Here is a 15,616-nt window from a genome sequence, read left to right as displayed (position 1 = left end):
ACTAAGTGGAATTTGTGTAGTGCACTTTTGAAGTTTGATAAGTTTCTTTTGGAACCCAATTTAGATAATTAAAAGTTAGTGCAGTAAACACTGATTTCAGAAAAATGTCTGTAAAAGTCATTCTGTGATTAAACAATTTCTTCCAGAATCGTTTGGCACACACAGACACTTGGATGGTCATTTTATTGGATTCTGCAAGACCTAATTTTGAAATCGTAACCACAACTGGAATTAATCTTTAATCAACTGTTATTTACTGACAACAAGCATATCTGAGGACATGACAATTGTTTTTGTACTATAAAATACATCTCACAAAATATAAACCATTTTAAGGTAGATTGGAATCTCTTATTTAAAGAGAAAAGATAGTAGCTGCAGCAAACAATTATTTCATGAGAAAATATTTTAAATCAGGTTAATTGTCAAAATATTGTTATACATCTAGATCTGGTATATTAATGTAAACTTATCTTTGTAAAATCATTAAATCTTAGCCACAAATCCTAGCCCTAACACAGAAAAGCATATGTGGGGGCAGTATTAATATTGCTTGGAAAAATGCCCAACATTTGATGGAATTCCATGATTACTTTGCTAAATTTTCAGCAATTACGCATTTTCCTCCACAGCTATTTGGCAAATATTTATTATTTATACATGTACATACAAACCCATGGGTGGTCATTTTATTGGATTCTGTTCGAACTCATTTAGAAATCGTTACCACTACTGGTATTTATCTTTAAATTTGGCTTACTTCATTTGCATCAGACGTCCAGGCGAACGGGATACGTATCCTCTGGCAGTACATGTCATTACGTCTTGAGGTGGTATCTAGGGTCTAAAGAATAAATAACAGAGGAAAACATTTGTGTATTTCATACCATTAGGAAGTTAGAAACTGATTCACTAGTTGATCTTGATTGGAGTCTCGAGCCTCATTTTTCAGAAGATGACATCGGTTGACCCCTATACAGTGCGTCCCACAAAATAGGAAACACCTTTTCAGAGATAGATTTCACAATTAAACATGTTTTTATTATGGATCTGAGACTACCAGTAAAAGTGGAATCTCCTCTTTACTTTGAGACCGATAGCTTAGCACTTCATTCATGCATGGCAGATTACACACAAATACTGAGGACAATCAGGAATGTTTTGCGCTGAAACTCAAGTGTTAATCTCAATCCACTCTCATTTCAGGGATCAGTGAGAGAAACTTAACACAAAAGAAATGCTAATTAGTCAATTGTCGAATAAGAACGGTTGTCGTATCAAGAACCATTATTCTCTGTGCAATCTGATTTTGACATTAAAATTTAAAAATTGTCTTGCCTGTTAATGCGTGAAGTGTTTGTCATATATTAGGTATCAAAATGTAGAAGAATAATTTAATTGTATGATTTAAATGAAACATCTCTATTGCCTTTAAAGAAAAAGATGTGGGAATCCCAGTTTCCTTTTTTCTAGGACGCACTGTACATTGGATTCTGGCATTTCTCTTCAAAGTCCTGGTCCCTCTGGCTGACAGACACAAATCGTACTCATAACGGATACAACGGACAAGCAAAATCAATTTCGGGGTGGCTCCATCTATTTTCATCCACTCCAGACAGATGAAATCACATTGCAGAGCTGCCAAGTTGTATTTTGCATTTTCAGTATTCTTATTCCTTTCAAATTACGATCGAACATCGTCATCTTCAATCCTTCCGTCGGTCAACGCAAGTTGCCATCTTGGATGACGTCATCATCCTTACAGACGTATTTACCAGTCGCAAAATACTGTATCGCGATTTGAGCTGCTGCTTTGCGCATGTAAACTACGTGCGTGCGCTCGGAACTTGTCACCCACATTGATTCGCCAGGTTATCGAAAATTCTAATCGGAAAGCCTTGATGAAAGCATAACTCATTGAACGTAGAGGGCAGCAACACACGGCTGCCATTTTTTCATCTCTGCCCGGAAGCTCCCAGATGCTATAGTGGGGCGAATACCTTTACTTCTCTAATTTGTTTTTTCCCGTATTTTATCATGAAAAAGCGTACTGCCGTATTTTAAATTGATTTCCGTATGAAATACGGAGAAATCGTACTACTTGGCAGCTCTGATATTGGAAGAATGCTCGATGGATATAGAGCGTATGAAACACGTATGTAAAGAGTACACAAACATTACATAATGTTTTCCAAGGGATGGTAAGATTCTTTTCCGTTTTACATCCTGTCTGCATGTGTAAGTGCAGTAGGACTAAGCCTTCAATCAATTTGATGTTGAAGCAGACCAATGACTCCCAGGCTTACTTCTCATAGACGCCTTGCAGGACAGCCACTCTATCACCAATCCATTCCCGACCCATGGCACAGTCGCCATGAAATAAGAGCAAATGTCTCAGTACCCCTGGGGCCCAGTCTTACAAAGAGTTACGATTGATTTGATCAATCACAACTATAAAGGAAAGCCAGCAATGTCAACATCTAAATATTTTCTAGGCATGGTGTATACATATACATTCATCATTCTTTTTAAGATTCAGTGCGATTCTCTCTTAAGCAAATTTCCTGAAGAAAAAATTGTGGTAAGGATGGATTTCCTTACAGTTGAGATTGATCGGCCGTAACTGTTTGTAAAACTGGGCCCTGATTTCATTCCTATATTTTCTTTTCTTAGCAGAAGTATGCGATTTGCATAACAATGCTTGCGTGAGCAGTGTCTGAATTCCTACACCATTCGGAATTCACTGACCGAGTTCAACACAGCACAGAACGGACGTCTTATTCGGGATTGATATGTCGACGATTGACTGGATGCGCAAGAAGATAGAGCAAAGAGAATTCCGAAGGATGGATATGCTTTACAACATGTACAGTACATTGAGGAGTTCTTCGGGATCTGAACCCAGAGGGAGGCTTTAGAGTGAGTGAGTACGTACTTTCGTCAGTAACGTTCGTGCTGTCTTGCCGTCGAAGCTTGGTGCTCCTCTCGAAACAGGTATGTTTTTGTAAAGTAAATAAATGTTTTCGATTTCAGGTGATCTGGATGTGCTTAACGATAATGAGGCTGAAAATTTATTTACGATTGAGAGTCGAATTAGGGAATAATTACTTGCACTTGTAGTACCCTATGGACTACTTACATTGATGTAGCTATTGCAGTCAGACTGGGGCATCTTCAGATTCTGGAAGGTAACCTGAACGCGGCGACTCTCGTCGGGGTCCGTCCTCACGATCACGTAACAATTCTGCAGACCCGTGGACAGAGATTCCGTTGGCCATGAGAAAGAGCCTCCAATATCAGCGTCAAAGAACTGTTGACAGGCTAGGAGATTTAAAGTACAAAAAATACATTGTTCACTGTCGAGTCGATGTAGTCCTTGGGTTCCCTAGCAAAATGTTAGAAAGTCCAGTTTTCAACAATATGGAAAATAGAAAATGCTCCTGGCATTGGGCAGTAAACCCTAAATGTGAGAATAAATGTATTCAATATTTAAAATTTTATCTGCTTGTAAGTGCATGTAATGCCACAAATTTTAATACATTATGTAAAAACAAAGCCCTAATTGAGTATAATGTCACTATACAAATAGTAGGATTGCTAAATAATTCATTATAAAAGAAGCGACAGTGATAATATCTAAATAAATTCAGTAATATTAAACAATCAAAATGCTAAAAGTTTCAAATTTCTATAACAAAAGCATGACTTATGCATAAATGAGCATAATTAAATCATTAGTAATAAGTATAATTTCAGAAAAAGTTAAACATTCAGCCTTATAGTTTACACCCCACTCTACCATTATAATTGCTGTGCGAGATCTCAATGGGGTTAGATTCAATGCCCCCCCCCCTCCGGACACAGAACACTAAAAAAAAAGCTCAACCAGAGCCGCGTCTTACAAACAGTTGCGATTGATCCGATCAATAAAGACTATGGACGGCCAGCAACATCAACATAAAAAAATACATGTTTGTACGAAATATGTTCTAGAGTTGATGTACAATCATACATTCATTGTTTTCTTAAAAATTCAGTGAGCTTCTCTTTGTTTATAAAGCACATGTACATCTCCTGAAAAGATTAGACACTGTTGGATTTCCATATAGTTCAAGATGATCAGATAACTTGTAACTCTTTGTAAGACGGGAGTCCTGGTTAAAGTCCAGGTAACTTACTGGCCGGCTGAGGAGCTTCGAGGGTGCGGTAGTCGCCCTCGAAGAGGATGTAGGTCCGGTAAGGAAGAGGGGCGTGGTAGCTCAGAGCTAGCTCATTAGTGTCCGACGTCCATGAGAATGGGTAGAGAGAACCGGACACCTCGATGAAGTTCTGCTGGCTCGACCTCGGATTAATCTGTCGAAAATGACAAGGAAATGTATGTTGGCAGATGAAAGCAAGGTCTCAGTTAAGACAGGAATTGGCCAAACTTCCTGATTTTTCTGATGATCTTTTTTATGGAGGATAAAATGCATTCATGGGGAAGTTCACCCTGAAGAAAAGCTGGTCAAAATTAGGTTATGAACTGTACATGGCAAGTAGCTGAAAATTTAAGTCATGACGAGCCGGGGCAGATAAAGGCATGATAGCAATCGAGTCTTGGAATTCTTGTTGAAATGCTCCCCAGAGAGTGGAGAAGGAGCATATATTATATATTGTATGCTGGCATGCAAGGATCTGATGACTGAGGTAATATATATATGTAAAGCACTTAGAGAAGTTGTTCCCATTTGATAAGCGCAATATAAATGTGGAATATTATAACTATAAGAATAGTTTTTATTCAAAAGGCATACTCTGTAAAAATTATCAAAAGTGTTCCCACATTGGTCTCATAAGAAATACATGTATCTATGTGAGACATCATTTGATATTCCACTCATAATCTGGGAACAAAAAAAGCAAATAAAATTTTGCATAACAATCAGTCTGCACAATGACTCTTCTACACTGTCTGTGGGGGAGCTTTCTAAATCGCACATTCGCAGAAAAGGAACCATATTGGATCTTTACACCAATGGCTCTGTAAGAGAAGCATGTACAAGATTTAAAAAATTGTATGTTTATATGTTTTAGCGTTTTCCAACCTACGTTCAAAGTTCAGATACCCACAATGAGTGAATAACGTTGCCAATTTGAACGTTGCCGATTTGAATATCAAAAACATTACAAGGGTACCTGCATCTCCGGCGGATTCTCGGTCTGGAATATGAAAGACGAGAACGAGAAGATGACCCTGTCTTGCGGGTGCGCGTGAACGATGTATTCACAGGCGTAGTAGCGATACTCCTGGAGCGAGTTCGGGTGATCGGGATTGGTCACGTTGCCGGTTGGGTTAACGGTGACGGTCGAACAATCTACAATGAAAATATTGTCCATTTATATAGCACAGTACTATAATTGCATTTATTTATTTATTATCAATTCGGCAATTACAATATACAGTAAATTAACAAAATATAAATATTAAGCAGAGCCGTAGATGGATATATGTAGCTCAGTTCCTGGGTATGGGGAAAGCTAACTTGATAACTGTGACCCAAGGGTCTCCCTCCCCGACCAAGCTACATGTACCCAGAATTGGTGTGTAATGATAATAATTGATAGAACATTAAAAGGAAGATACAGATAAACTAATAAATTTAAAGGAGCGAAAATAAATATACTCTACTGTGCTTGATATTTGTATAAAGTCACAAAACATAGTCACAGAATTTGTCAGCAACATTGCTGACCAAAGTTATCAGCAGTTGTAAACAGATGGAATTCCTGACCTTCTAAATTTCTCCGTTCTGCTGTCACCAAAGCTCCCCATCCGTTGTACGTCACCACACTGTCCGTTCGGAACCTCAAGATGGCGGCATTTGCAGTCGTGGTCCACATCACCTGGTGCTGAACGCCACAGAAGGTCTGTGCAAAGGCCGTTTCCGTGTTCTCTATCTGGGAGGGAGGTGTGATTATTATAGATAAAACATCTGCATCCAAACATCTCCGCTCCCACATCACTGCTGCACAGACCACAAACTAAACCTACGGTGATAGATCCGTCTCAATTATTGACCCGAAGCTCCGGAATAATCTCCCCATTAATGAGCGACAAGCACCATCGTCAGAACTTATTAAGTCCCTCCTGAAAATCCACCTCTAAATAGGGTTCACTATCCAGTCTTTATTTTTACCGATTATCTCTATATTTGCATGAATAATTAATTTTCATGATGTTTTCAATTTCAGGTTGATGTTATTTTACTAAATATCTTGTACATACATGTATATATTTTACTTTTTTTTCTTTCTTAGTGCTTTAAAACTTCTGTATAAAGCGCTTTATAAATTTTGTATATCATCATTATTATGAACCAAGGATTGCTTGTTGAGTGTTTTAATAATAATAATATGCAACATTTATATAGCGCTTAATACGAATGTCTCTTAGCGCCGAATACTAATTACCCCACTTTAGCACGAGCTACCCTGATCAGGCGCTCGAGTGTCAACTATATAAAAATGGGTTGGCAGAACAAAATTGAAAATATAATTCATATAAATAGGATAAAAGTGTATAAATATCATCAGCAGAAATCCATTATCTAAAAATAAAAAACCATCAAAATGATAAAGTTTGGGACCGCATCTAACGAATGGAGATGCACATTATTTGGAATACTCAGAACAATTTTGGGATTTTGATAGGCATGGCGATGGGATACAGTGCGTGGTCTGTCACTGACATAAGAAAGAATGGTAGACTTACATACAACTTGCAAAATTAATCACCACTTTTCAAAAGATGTCGAAATCTAGACATTGGAAATTAAGGTCAAATGGAGGAAGATCAGGTTTTTCCAGATACATTATCGACCCATAGGTGAATAAGCCATTGAACTCAAAGTAAATGAGCTGGACTTTATATCGATCCCTTCATTTGCTATGAACATGATTTTCTGCTTCGCAATTTGCACTACAGCACTACTGTGTGGGAGAAGAATTTCAATTATTCAAACATTTCATAATTTTCAGTTGATATTGTCACTTATTTTCTTCTTCTTCCGGGTGTAGTACAGACCTCTGGGTAGAGTATTTTCGTACTTTGTGCAGTGCTGAAAAACTAGTGTGCCATTCTGCACTGCCGAACCTCAGTAATATGCTTATGAGGTTAAAGGTGTATGTACATACAGTAGCGGACCGTGACCCGGAGGAGACAAAGCATGGGGGGGGGCACTGCATTGTTTGTGAACAATGCCGTGCCCCCCAATGCTTTGTCTCCTCGGGGTCACGGTCCGCCACTGTGTACATATTAGGTAAAAGTGCTCCTTGTGCAAGTAAAAACTAACTCCTTTTCCATCTAAACCTGGCGCAGCGTTATCCCGTCCAGCTGCCTCTTAAACTGTTCCAGAGAAGAAGCAGATGTTACACTTTTGTAAGAGTAAAGTGTGTCAAAAATAATAAAAAATCAATCGAGATTTAATTTCACCCAGACACGAATGATGTCTGCATAATTCAAGAAGTTTTGAATACCTGAACATAGTCATTTGCGAGACATTCGTCCTCCTCAAGCTCAAAATCGCTGAATTCAAGCAGGATCCGATCAAAAGGGTGCACGCTTAGATAGAAGTCGCAATACTCGTTATTGCGATAGTCCCGGATGCCGTTCCCGTTGGATGAAATGGCGACGGCGTCACCTCTTACTGGTGAGATTCTTTCATCACAGTCTACAAAGGAGAATAATTGAAAAGGATGATAATAATAAAATAATAGTAAAATAATGATGATAATGATAACAATGATTATGATAATGATAATAATAATATTAATAGTAATAATAATAATGATAATGATGATAATAATATTAACGTAGTAAACATTGAGGTCTCTGTTCCCCATGATATCAACATTGCTGTAAAGGAAAGAGACCAACAGCTCAAGTATCAAGACCTAAGGATTGAGATCGAGAGGATGTGGAATGTGAAGGCAGAGGTCACACCAGTCATGATTGGTCACTTAGGAATGGTGAAGGGAATGAAAGCCTGCATAACCAAGATCTCTCCTCATTCGAATGTACGACATTCAGAAGGCAGCTATCTTGGGTACAACCAGATTGATAACAAAGACTCTCGGACATTAGCAATGTAAAGTTCTTTGTTGCACTTGAAATTACTTGGTGCTTTTTGTTATAGCAAAGTTATTCAAGAAAAAATATGGACTTGATCCTGTTTAGAATAATAATAATAGCAGTATATTTTACCCGATTAGCCACTTCAATTGCGAAAACTGTTCTCCGAGCAGGCCGTGCTATTATTATTACCCAGCTTTAGCTGGGCTGACTACGCACTCAAACATTTAAGAAATTTCTTCTGACTGGGTACCCAGTGGGGAAGGGGTTTACAACGTTAAGCTAAGTTACTCTTAATGCCGACAGGCACATGATATGTAATGCGCATTCTTACTACTAGATATGCAAAAGCATGCGTCCTCTTAGCATGATTTGACCAATGCCATCTATACAGCATGCAACATGGAATTTAATCTAGTAACAGCTAATTCTTTGTGAATCACCCCCCTGGGGCCCGTCTTACAAAGAGTTACAATTGATCCAATCAATCTCAACTTTGCACATTCTCCTTTGTTGTAAACAAAGGGAATCATGCTGAATCTTCATGAGAACGATGCATGAATGAATATACATCACATCTAGAAAATATTTTGAACAAATTTTCACTTTGGATGTGGACGTTGCTGGCCGTCCGTAGTTGTGGTTGAGCGGATCACTCGCAACTCTTTGTAAGACGAGGCCGTTGGTTTACGATTGTTGAGCAGCAAGAGAACTTACCTCGTTGGACCCAGATTGTAAATACATCTGCTTCTGCAATGTTCGCTCCTGTGCAAAAAGACAAACAATAATTATCATGCTTGCTAATGGAATGCATAACCCTTATTTTATCAGAAGTTGGTAATTGTTCTACAGTAGTGCAGCGTGATTACCTTGCTGCAGCAGAGCAGCTGTTACGCGCGCTCCGTTCAAGAAATAAATTCCTGTCAGGTACCTATTTACCTCACCTGGGTCGAATGCAGCACAATGTGGGTAAATTTCTTGCTGACGAAAAATGAGAGGATTCAGATTCACACGCAAGTTTCTGGGCAGGTCGGTTCCGACATGTCCTAATATTTATTGCTTGTTATCTGTCATGTGTGGACTGTTTGCTAATCTTCTGATTTCAAATTAAAGGAGAATGAAACCATTGGAACAAGATAGCTTGTGTGAAAACAGAAAAATCAAAGAAACAGATCAACGAAAGTTTGAGAAAAATAGGACAAATAATGAGAAAATAATGAGCATCTGAATATTGCAATCACTAATGCTATGGAGATAGCAAATTGGCAATGCGACAAAGATGTGTGATGTCACTCGTGAACAACTATCCCCATTACTTTAGTATATATTTCACTTGAATTGCCTCTTTTATCACATCTATCCATAGATCATGTGTTCTTTCTACATGAGGGCATGTAATACATATTTTTTAAGAATACATCATGGATAAAGAGTTTGTATCATCAAAAGAAAAAGCAAAAAGAGACATTTTTAGGGTATTTTATAGTCCACCAAAGGGAAAGTTGTTCATCAGTGACATCACACATCCTTGTCGCATTGCCAATGGGAGGATCTCCATACAATTAGTGATTGCAATATTCAAATGCTCATAACTTTCTCATTATTTGTCCGATTTTTCTCAAACTTTCTTTATTCTTATTCTTTGATTTTTCTGTTTCTACACAAGCCTATTCGTTCCTAAGGTTTCATTCCCCTTTAAACAAGAGATTCCACCCTTAGCATAAATTTTTGATTTACGGTAAAAAAAAAATCGATAAATTTTGAAATCTATCTCTGACAACGGGATTCCTTTTTTATGGGACAAACTGTTTAAGACAAAACGAAAATGAAATCAAACCTGAAGCTGTTTCTCCTCCCGTTCCTGCGCTGCTGACGAAGATGATAGAGTTGATGAGTCGATTATCAGGCGCCTCGTAGGTACAGTTCCGCGGTGACTCAACGTCTTGCAGATCGAGCCATACTCGATGACTGGGGTCACTATCACAGCCCGCTGAAGAATTAAATGTTCTGCAAAATAAAAAGAAAAATCAACAATTCTAAATCGTGTCTCGGGGAAAGGGGCTTTCTCTCTATAACGCTGGTATCTATAAAGCATTGCTCTAATTTTTTAAGTGTATCGTTTGGGAAAAATCTTCTGACACTATTAAAGGAAAATCGTCATGAAAATTGCCAAAGATTATCAAATTAAGCATATCTCGTGCAAAACAATAATCTTACCTGATTTCAAACTCCTGCACCTAAGGGGAGACCAAAGAACAGTTGACATACCTGATTTCAAACTCCTGGGAGACCAAAGAAGAGTTGACTTACCTGATTTCAAACTCCTGCACATCTCCTGCACCCAAGGGGAGACCAGAGAAGAGTTGACTTACCCGATTTCAATCTCCTGCACATCTCCTGCACCTAAGGGGAGACCGAAGAACAGTTGACATATCTGATTTCAAACTCCTGCACATCTCCTGCACCTAATGGAAGACCGAAGAGTTGACTTTCCCGATTTCAATCTCGTGCACATCTTCTGCACCTAAGGGGAGACCAAAGAGTTGACTTACCTGATTTCAATCTCCTGCACCAAAGGGGAGACCGAAGAAGAGTTGACTTACCTGATTTCAAACTCCTGCACATCTCCTGCACCTAAGGGGAGACCAAAGAACAGTTGACTGCAAGACAAGGAGTTGAGGTCATTGTAACTGCTGTAGATCATTCTCTCACATTCAAACCAGTTGCTGAGATTGGAGGCCTGGCCATCGAAGCGGAAACTTGCGATGATGCTACCAGCATTGAAGACATCAACCTTAACCTGAACATAGAGAGGAAAGATAAGTTCAGTTTGAGCTTAAGTTAAGGGTTCCATGACATTTGCTTCGCAGAAAATAGCTCGGCTGTTAATTCCATAACTACCATGACCGAACCCTAAACCTAACATAAAACCCTTGTGCAACCTGAACCCTTAAGGCATGGTCACACCGCCCGAGCATTGTTGGAGCGGTAGGGAGAGGGGGTCGAATTTGGCTCACAAAATTGGGTGAAAAAATCACAAATAAAAAAACAAAAAAAAAACAATCGAAATTGAAAATGGTGAATGGTATCGAGCGGTGGTGATTTTTTTTCTCTCCGCTCCACTACCGCTCCAACAACGCTCGGGCGGTCATGCCTTTAGACAAAAAAAGTTTGGAGCAATTGTTGCTGGAGTAGATATTGTGTCTCCAGATTAATAGTAATAGAAATTTCTATAGCTCCTTGTTCACTTTCTTCAAGAATTGACTGTTGAATGATGTATTTATAGAACTGGATTTTAATGAATCAATACTTTTATATTGCATTATTTGTGGCAAATAAGTACTAATCTTTTCAAAGTTTCATTGATACATTTATTCCATTTAATAGCTCAAGAATTCATATCATGTTTTGTACTAATTTATTACTAATTTTGTATTCATAGAACTGGTATTTGATTATTAGCATTTTGAATTGAACAATTTGTGGCAACTACCAATTAATCTATTCACTGTTTTCAACTGAAACAATCTATAATCAAATAATTCTCTTCAATCTATTAAATTATAATAGCTATTCTACTTATTTTATTTCTGTACATTGACTCAACATCAAAATTACTGGCTGTCATCTTTCTACCAAATTGATCAGTGTATTTTTTTCACTTTCCTGACATGTATTAAGGTTATATTTAGAATATATTATTAGTTCAATTCAAATTTAATTACTGAAATTTTCTTCCATTATTCAGTTTCAAATTATTACTCATTAACGATTTCTCTTAATATTTCCTGGTTGGTGTTTCATAAAGTTGTTCATAAGAGTGATTTTAAGAATGACTGGTGATCCTTTCTTACGCGCAAAACCCTTGCCAATGAATCTACCATTTACAAGAAAGGATCACTAGTTGTTCTTAAAGTTGCTCTTAACTTACAAACAGCTTTATGTAATTGCCCCTAGCTCTATTGTTATTATTCATTATCATGAATCTGTATTTTTTTCTCAGCCATTGGCTGCTGCATGTGTATTGTTTTTTCTCAAATAGAACCATGAATAATAATATACAAAGCAATTTAGATAAATATACAAATCACCAGGCAGTGTGAGTCAGCATTGGTCAGTGCAAGAAACTTAATTTGTTTTTATTTTACTTTTTGCTCAGTCTGGGGTTTTGAGGTCAAGTATCTTTTTTTTCATATGGAATTTATGTGTTCCATTTTTTTTCATTGGGGATTGACCTTGATAGATCAACAAGGCCTTTATCGATCCCCTCCAAATTTTGATCTTCTATGTCTTTGTTATGTAATATATTGTAATTATTTATACTTGTATTGTTATTATCTATGTATGTATTCAATTGTACTGATATTGTATGTTTTTTTACTCAATATGTGGAAATAAATTGAATTGAATTGAAAAAATATTAAAGAGGAAAGGGAAGATTTGAAGAGAAGATAAAATAAAATAAATTATTTTACTTATCTTATTTTACATCCGATTTTAATGTAGTTTTCAGCAATTTTAATGTAGTTTTCAGCCTTATGCTTGTTAGATTTTTCTTTATTAATTCAAATCAACATTTTTCTGGGATGGACTTTAATATTCATATTTCCTTTTAACTTACCCTCCTGATCCCAATGCTAGCCCAATCAGGGACGTCCGAATGTTTATAGGTTGCCCGAGAACGTGTTATAGTGGTTGCCTTTGCGTTGGGGTTGAACTCGTTGTAGCCCCGGTCTTCAAAGAGGAATTTGTTGACCGCTTCGGTTTCCCCGCCTCTCGCAACTCTGTACAGAAGTTCCCAATCTAGTAAATTGAAACGTAATGAGAAAATTTGAAGGGGGAATCGTGATTATCCTATGGTAAGCATAGAAATAGAATACTTGGGATCGTCAATGATGAAAATATTAAAGATTTAAGATTGTAAAGAGTTTTTTTGTATTTTTAAATCAGCAAAATTCTATATTTCATTTAATAAAATACAGAGAAAAAAAATTAGTGTATGGGGTCATTGACTCTCCCATTAGCATATCAACCATTTTGTGTATTTGAGGGTTTCAAATGCCAAAATAAGGACTATTTTGAAACATAAGAAAAGATCTAATATTGTAGCTCCAGGCATCAAAGAGGATTTGTTGACCGCTTCAGTTTCCCCGGCTCTCGCAACTCTGTACAGAAGATCCCAATCTAGCAAGTTAAATTGTAATGAGGAATAAAATAAAGGAGGAAATGCGATTATCCTGTAGTAAGCAAAGACAGAGAATATTTTGGATTGTCACTGTTGGAACTATTGTCATTCAATGTGATGAATTTTCCTCATTGTTATATCTGTAAAATTCTAGATTTCACATAATAAAATACAAAGAAAATGTGAGTGTAGTTTCAAATGCCATAATAAGGACAATTTTAAGATATCAGAGAATATTCATTCAACATCCGACTTTAATGAAGTTTTCAGCATAGTTCTTGTTTCATTTAACACTATTCACATCCAGTTTTAGCTGGGGTAGACCAGGGCCCTGTCTCACAAAGAGTTGCAATTGATCCGACCAACCAAAACTACATGTATGGAAAGCCAGCAACGTCAACATCTAAAATGCATGTTTATTCAAGTTATTCTCTAGATATGATGTATATTCATAAACACTGATTTCTTGACAATTCAGTGTGCTTCTCTTTGTTCACAAAGTACATTGTGCAAATTTTCTGAAGATAAAATGACACTGATGGATTTCCATATAGTTAACATGGATTGAATCAATTGTAACACTTGGTAAAACAGGGCCAAGGGGTCCGTTTCAGAAAGAGTTTCGTTTGAACTCAAGTAAAAAAAAATAAATCGCAAGTCCCAAATGCGCGTTGTTGATTGGTTAAAAATCAAGTTGCGCATGATTTTTAGAGTTGCGATTGATTGCAACTATTTCTGCAACGGGCCCCAGACCTATGTCAATCTTACCATTTGGAACCCTCCTTGGGATGGCCCTGTAAGACGCATTGAATCCTCGGTAGTTCATGCTTGAGTCGGTCTTGAACTGGATCAGGAGCTCGTTGCTGCGCGAGATATAGCTAAACACCGGGATCCGCCCACAGTACGTTTCCACGTGGTTATCGTAAATGTCAATAATCTGATTGTAAATGAAAATCCAGAAACATGGAAAGTATGTTAGCATTTTTTTTGGTTGGTTTCAAAGGAGGAGGGAGCTGACCAATAAGCTGCGTGTGGTCACTCGTTGTGTGCGTATCATAAATACTTATACAACACATAGATCCTTGGCAGCTGATTGGATGAACATGCATCACATGACATTCAGAGGAATCAGCTACAGTACAGCACGCTAAAAAACAGGACACCAGCGCAATAGTTGACCATTGCACGGGTGTCCCGTTTTGGCATGTCAAAAGAAACTCTTGTACCTTTTTTTTTAACTTTACAACTTGCAATTTTTTACAATATTAAGAAAAATTACTCCATCAAATAAGCTAATTTTTTTTATGCTCTCGACAACGAAAGTACTGTTTTGGCTATTAACAGAGAACCTTCCCGACTTATTATGGTAAGAGCATACCTTGACATAATCAACGCATTGAGAATAGGGATCGCCATAGTGGTTCTGGTACTCGTTGAGTGTGCTCCTCTTAACGATTTGAAGAGGCAGAGGGGCGCCGTAGTCGTCCCTCTCAAGCTGGAAGTCATGGAAGGTTATGACAAGGAGGTTGCGAGGGTCGGTACGGACGATGTACTCCACCGACTTGTCGGAGTGGTAAATGAGTGGGTAACCTGGTGACGTGAAGGAACCAGAGTCGTCTTCCAGCACGATGGTGTTGGCTGAAATTTGTAAAAAAAAGGATAATGCCTGATATGTGGGTCCACAAGTGGGCCAGCTTAGATGCCACCACCATCATTGTGATCATTGTGATCCTGATCACAATTACATCTTCACCATCATCATCACCATCATCATCATCATCATCACCATCATCATCACCATCATCATCATCATCATCACCATCATCATCATCATCATCATCATCATCATCATCATCATCATCACCATCATCATCACCATCACCATCATCATCATCATCATCATCACCACCATCACCATCACCATCATCATCATCATTCACCATCATCATCATCAGCATCATTACCATCATCATCCTCAGCGTCGGCATCATCGTCAACATCATCGTCACCATCATCACCACCACTAGTTATCATCATCATCACCGTCATTATCATCACCACCATCATCAAGAGCATCATCACCATCAACACCATCACCATCATCATCACCACCATCATCACCATCACCATTATCATCACCACCATCATCATCATTATCATCAGCATCATCGTCAGCATCTTTATCACCATCATCATCACCATCATCGTCATCATTCATTATCATCATCACCATCATCACCATCATCATCATCACCATTATCATCACCATCATCACCATCATTATCACCATCATCACCACCATCATCACCATCATCACCATC

General features: G+C 37.9%; 1 protein-coding gene across 1 annotated transcript in view; it reads right to left on the bottom strand.

Annotated features, from left to right (window-relative positions):
- The window catches only part of LOC121421056 (cubilin-like), a 66,160-nt gene that overhangs the window by 31,090 nt on the left and 19,454 nt on the right, over positions 1 to 15,616 (bottom strand). The window contains exons 9-20 of the mRNA XM_041615667.1: positions 14,674 to 14,933; positions 14,064 to 14,232; positions 12,732 to 12,913; positions 10,714 to 10,910; positions 9,948 to 10,117; positions 8,828 to 8,875; positions 7,516 to 7,709; positions 5,772 to 5,937; positions 5,176 to 5,354; positions 4,179 to 4,353; positions 3,140 to 3,321; positions 761 to 844 (exon numbers count right to left, since the gene is read on the bottom strand). Coding sequence (XP_041471601.1) covers positions 761 to 844; positions 3,140 to 3,321; positions 4,179 to 4,353; positions 5,176 to 5,354; positions 5,772 to 5,937; positions 7,516 to 7,709; positions 8,828 to 8,875; positions 9,948 to 10,117; positions 10,714 to 10,910; positions 12,732 to 12,913; positions 14,064 to 14,232; positions 14,674 to 14,933 — 2,006 coding nt within the window. The remainder of the gene's footprint in view (positions 1 to 760; positions 845 to 3,139; positions 3,322 to 4,178; positions 4,354 to 5,175; positions 5,355 to 5,771; positions 5,938 to 7,515; positions 7,710 to 8,827; positions 8,876 to 9,947; positions 10,118 to 10,713; positions 10,911 to 12,731; positions 12,914 to 14,063; positions 14,233 to 14,673; positions 14,934 to 15,616) is intronic.

The sequence above is a fragment of the Lytechinus variegatus genome, chromosome 9 (genome assembly GCF_018143015.1).
Source record: "Lytechinus variegatus isolate NC3 chromosome 9, Lvar_3.0, whole genome shotgun sequence".
Taxonomy (NCBI): Eukaryota; Metazoa; Echinodermata; class Echinoidea; order Temnopleuroida; family Toxopneustidae; genus Lytechinus; species Lytechinus variegatus.
Note: the sequence above shows the minus strand (reverse complement) of the source record. Positions and strands in the feature narration are given on the sequence as shown.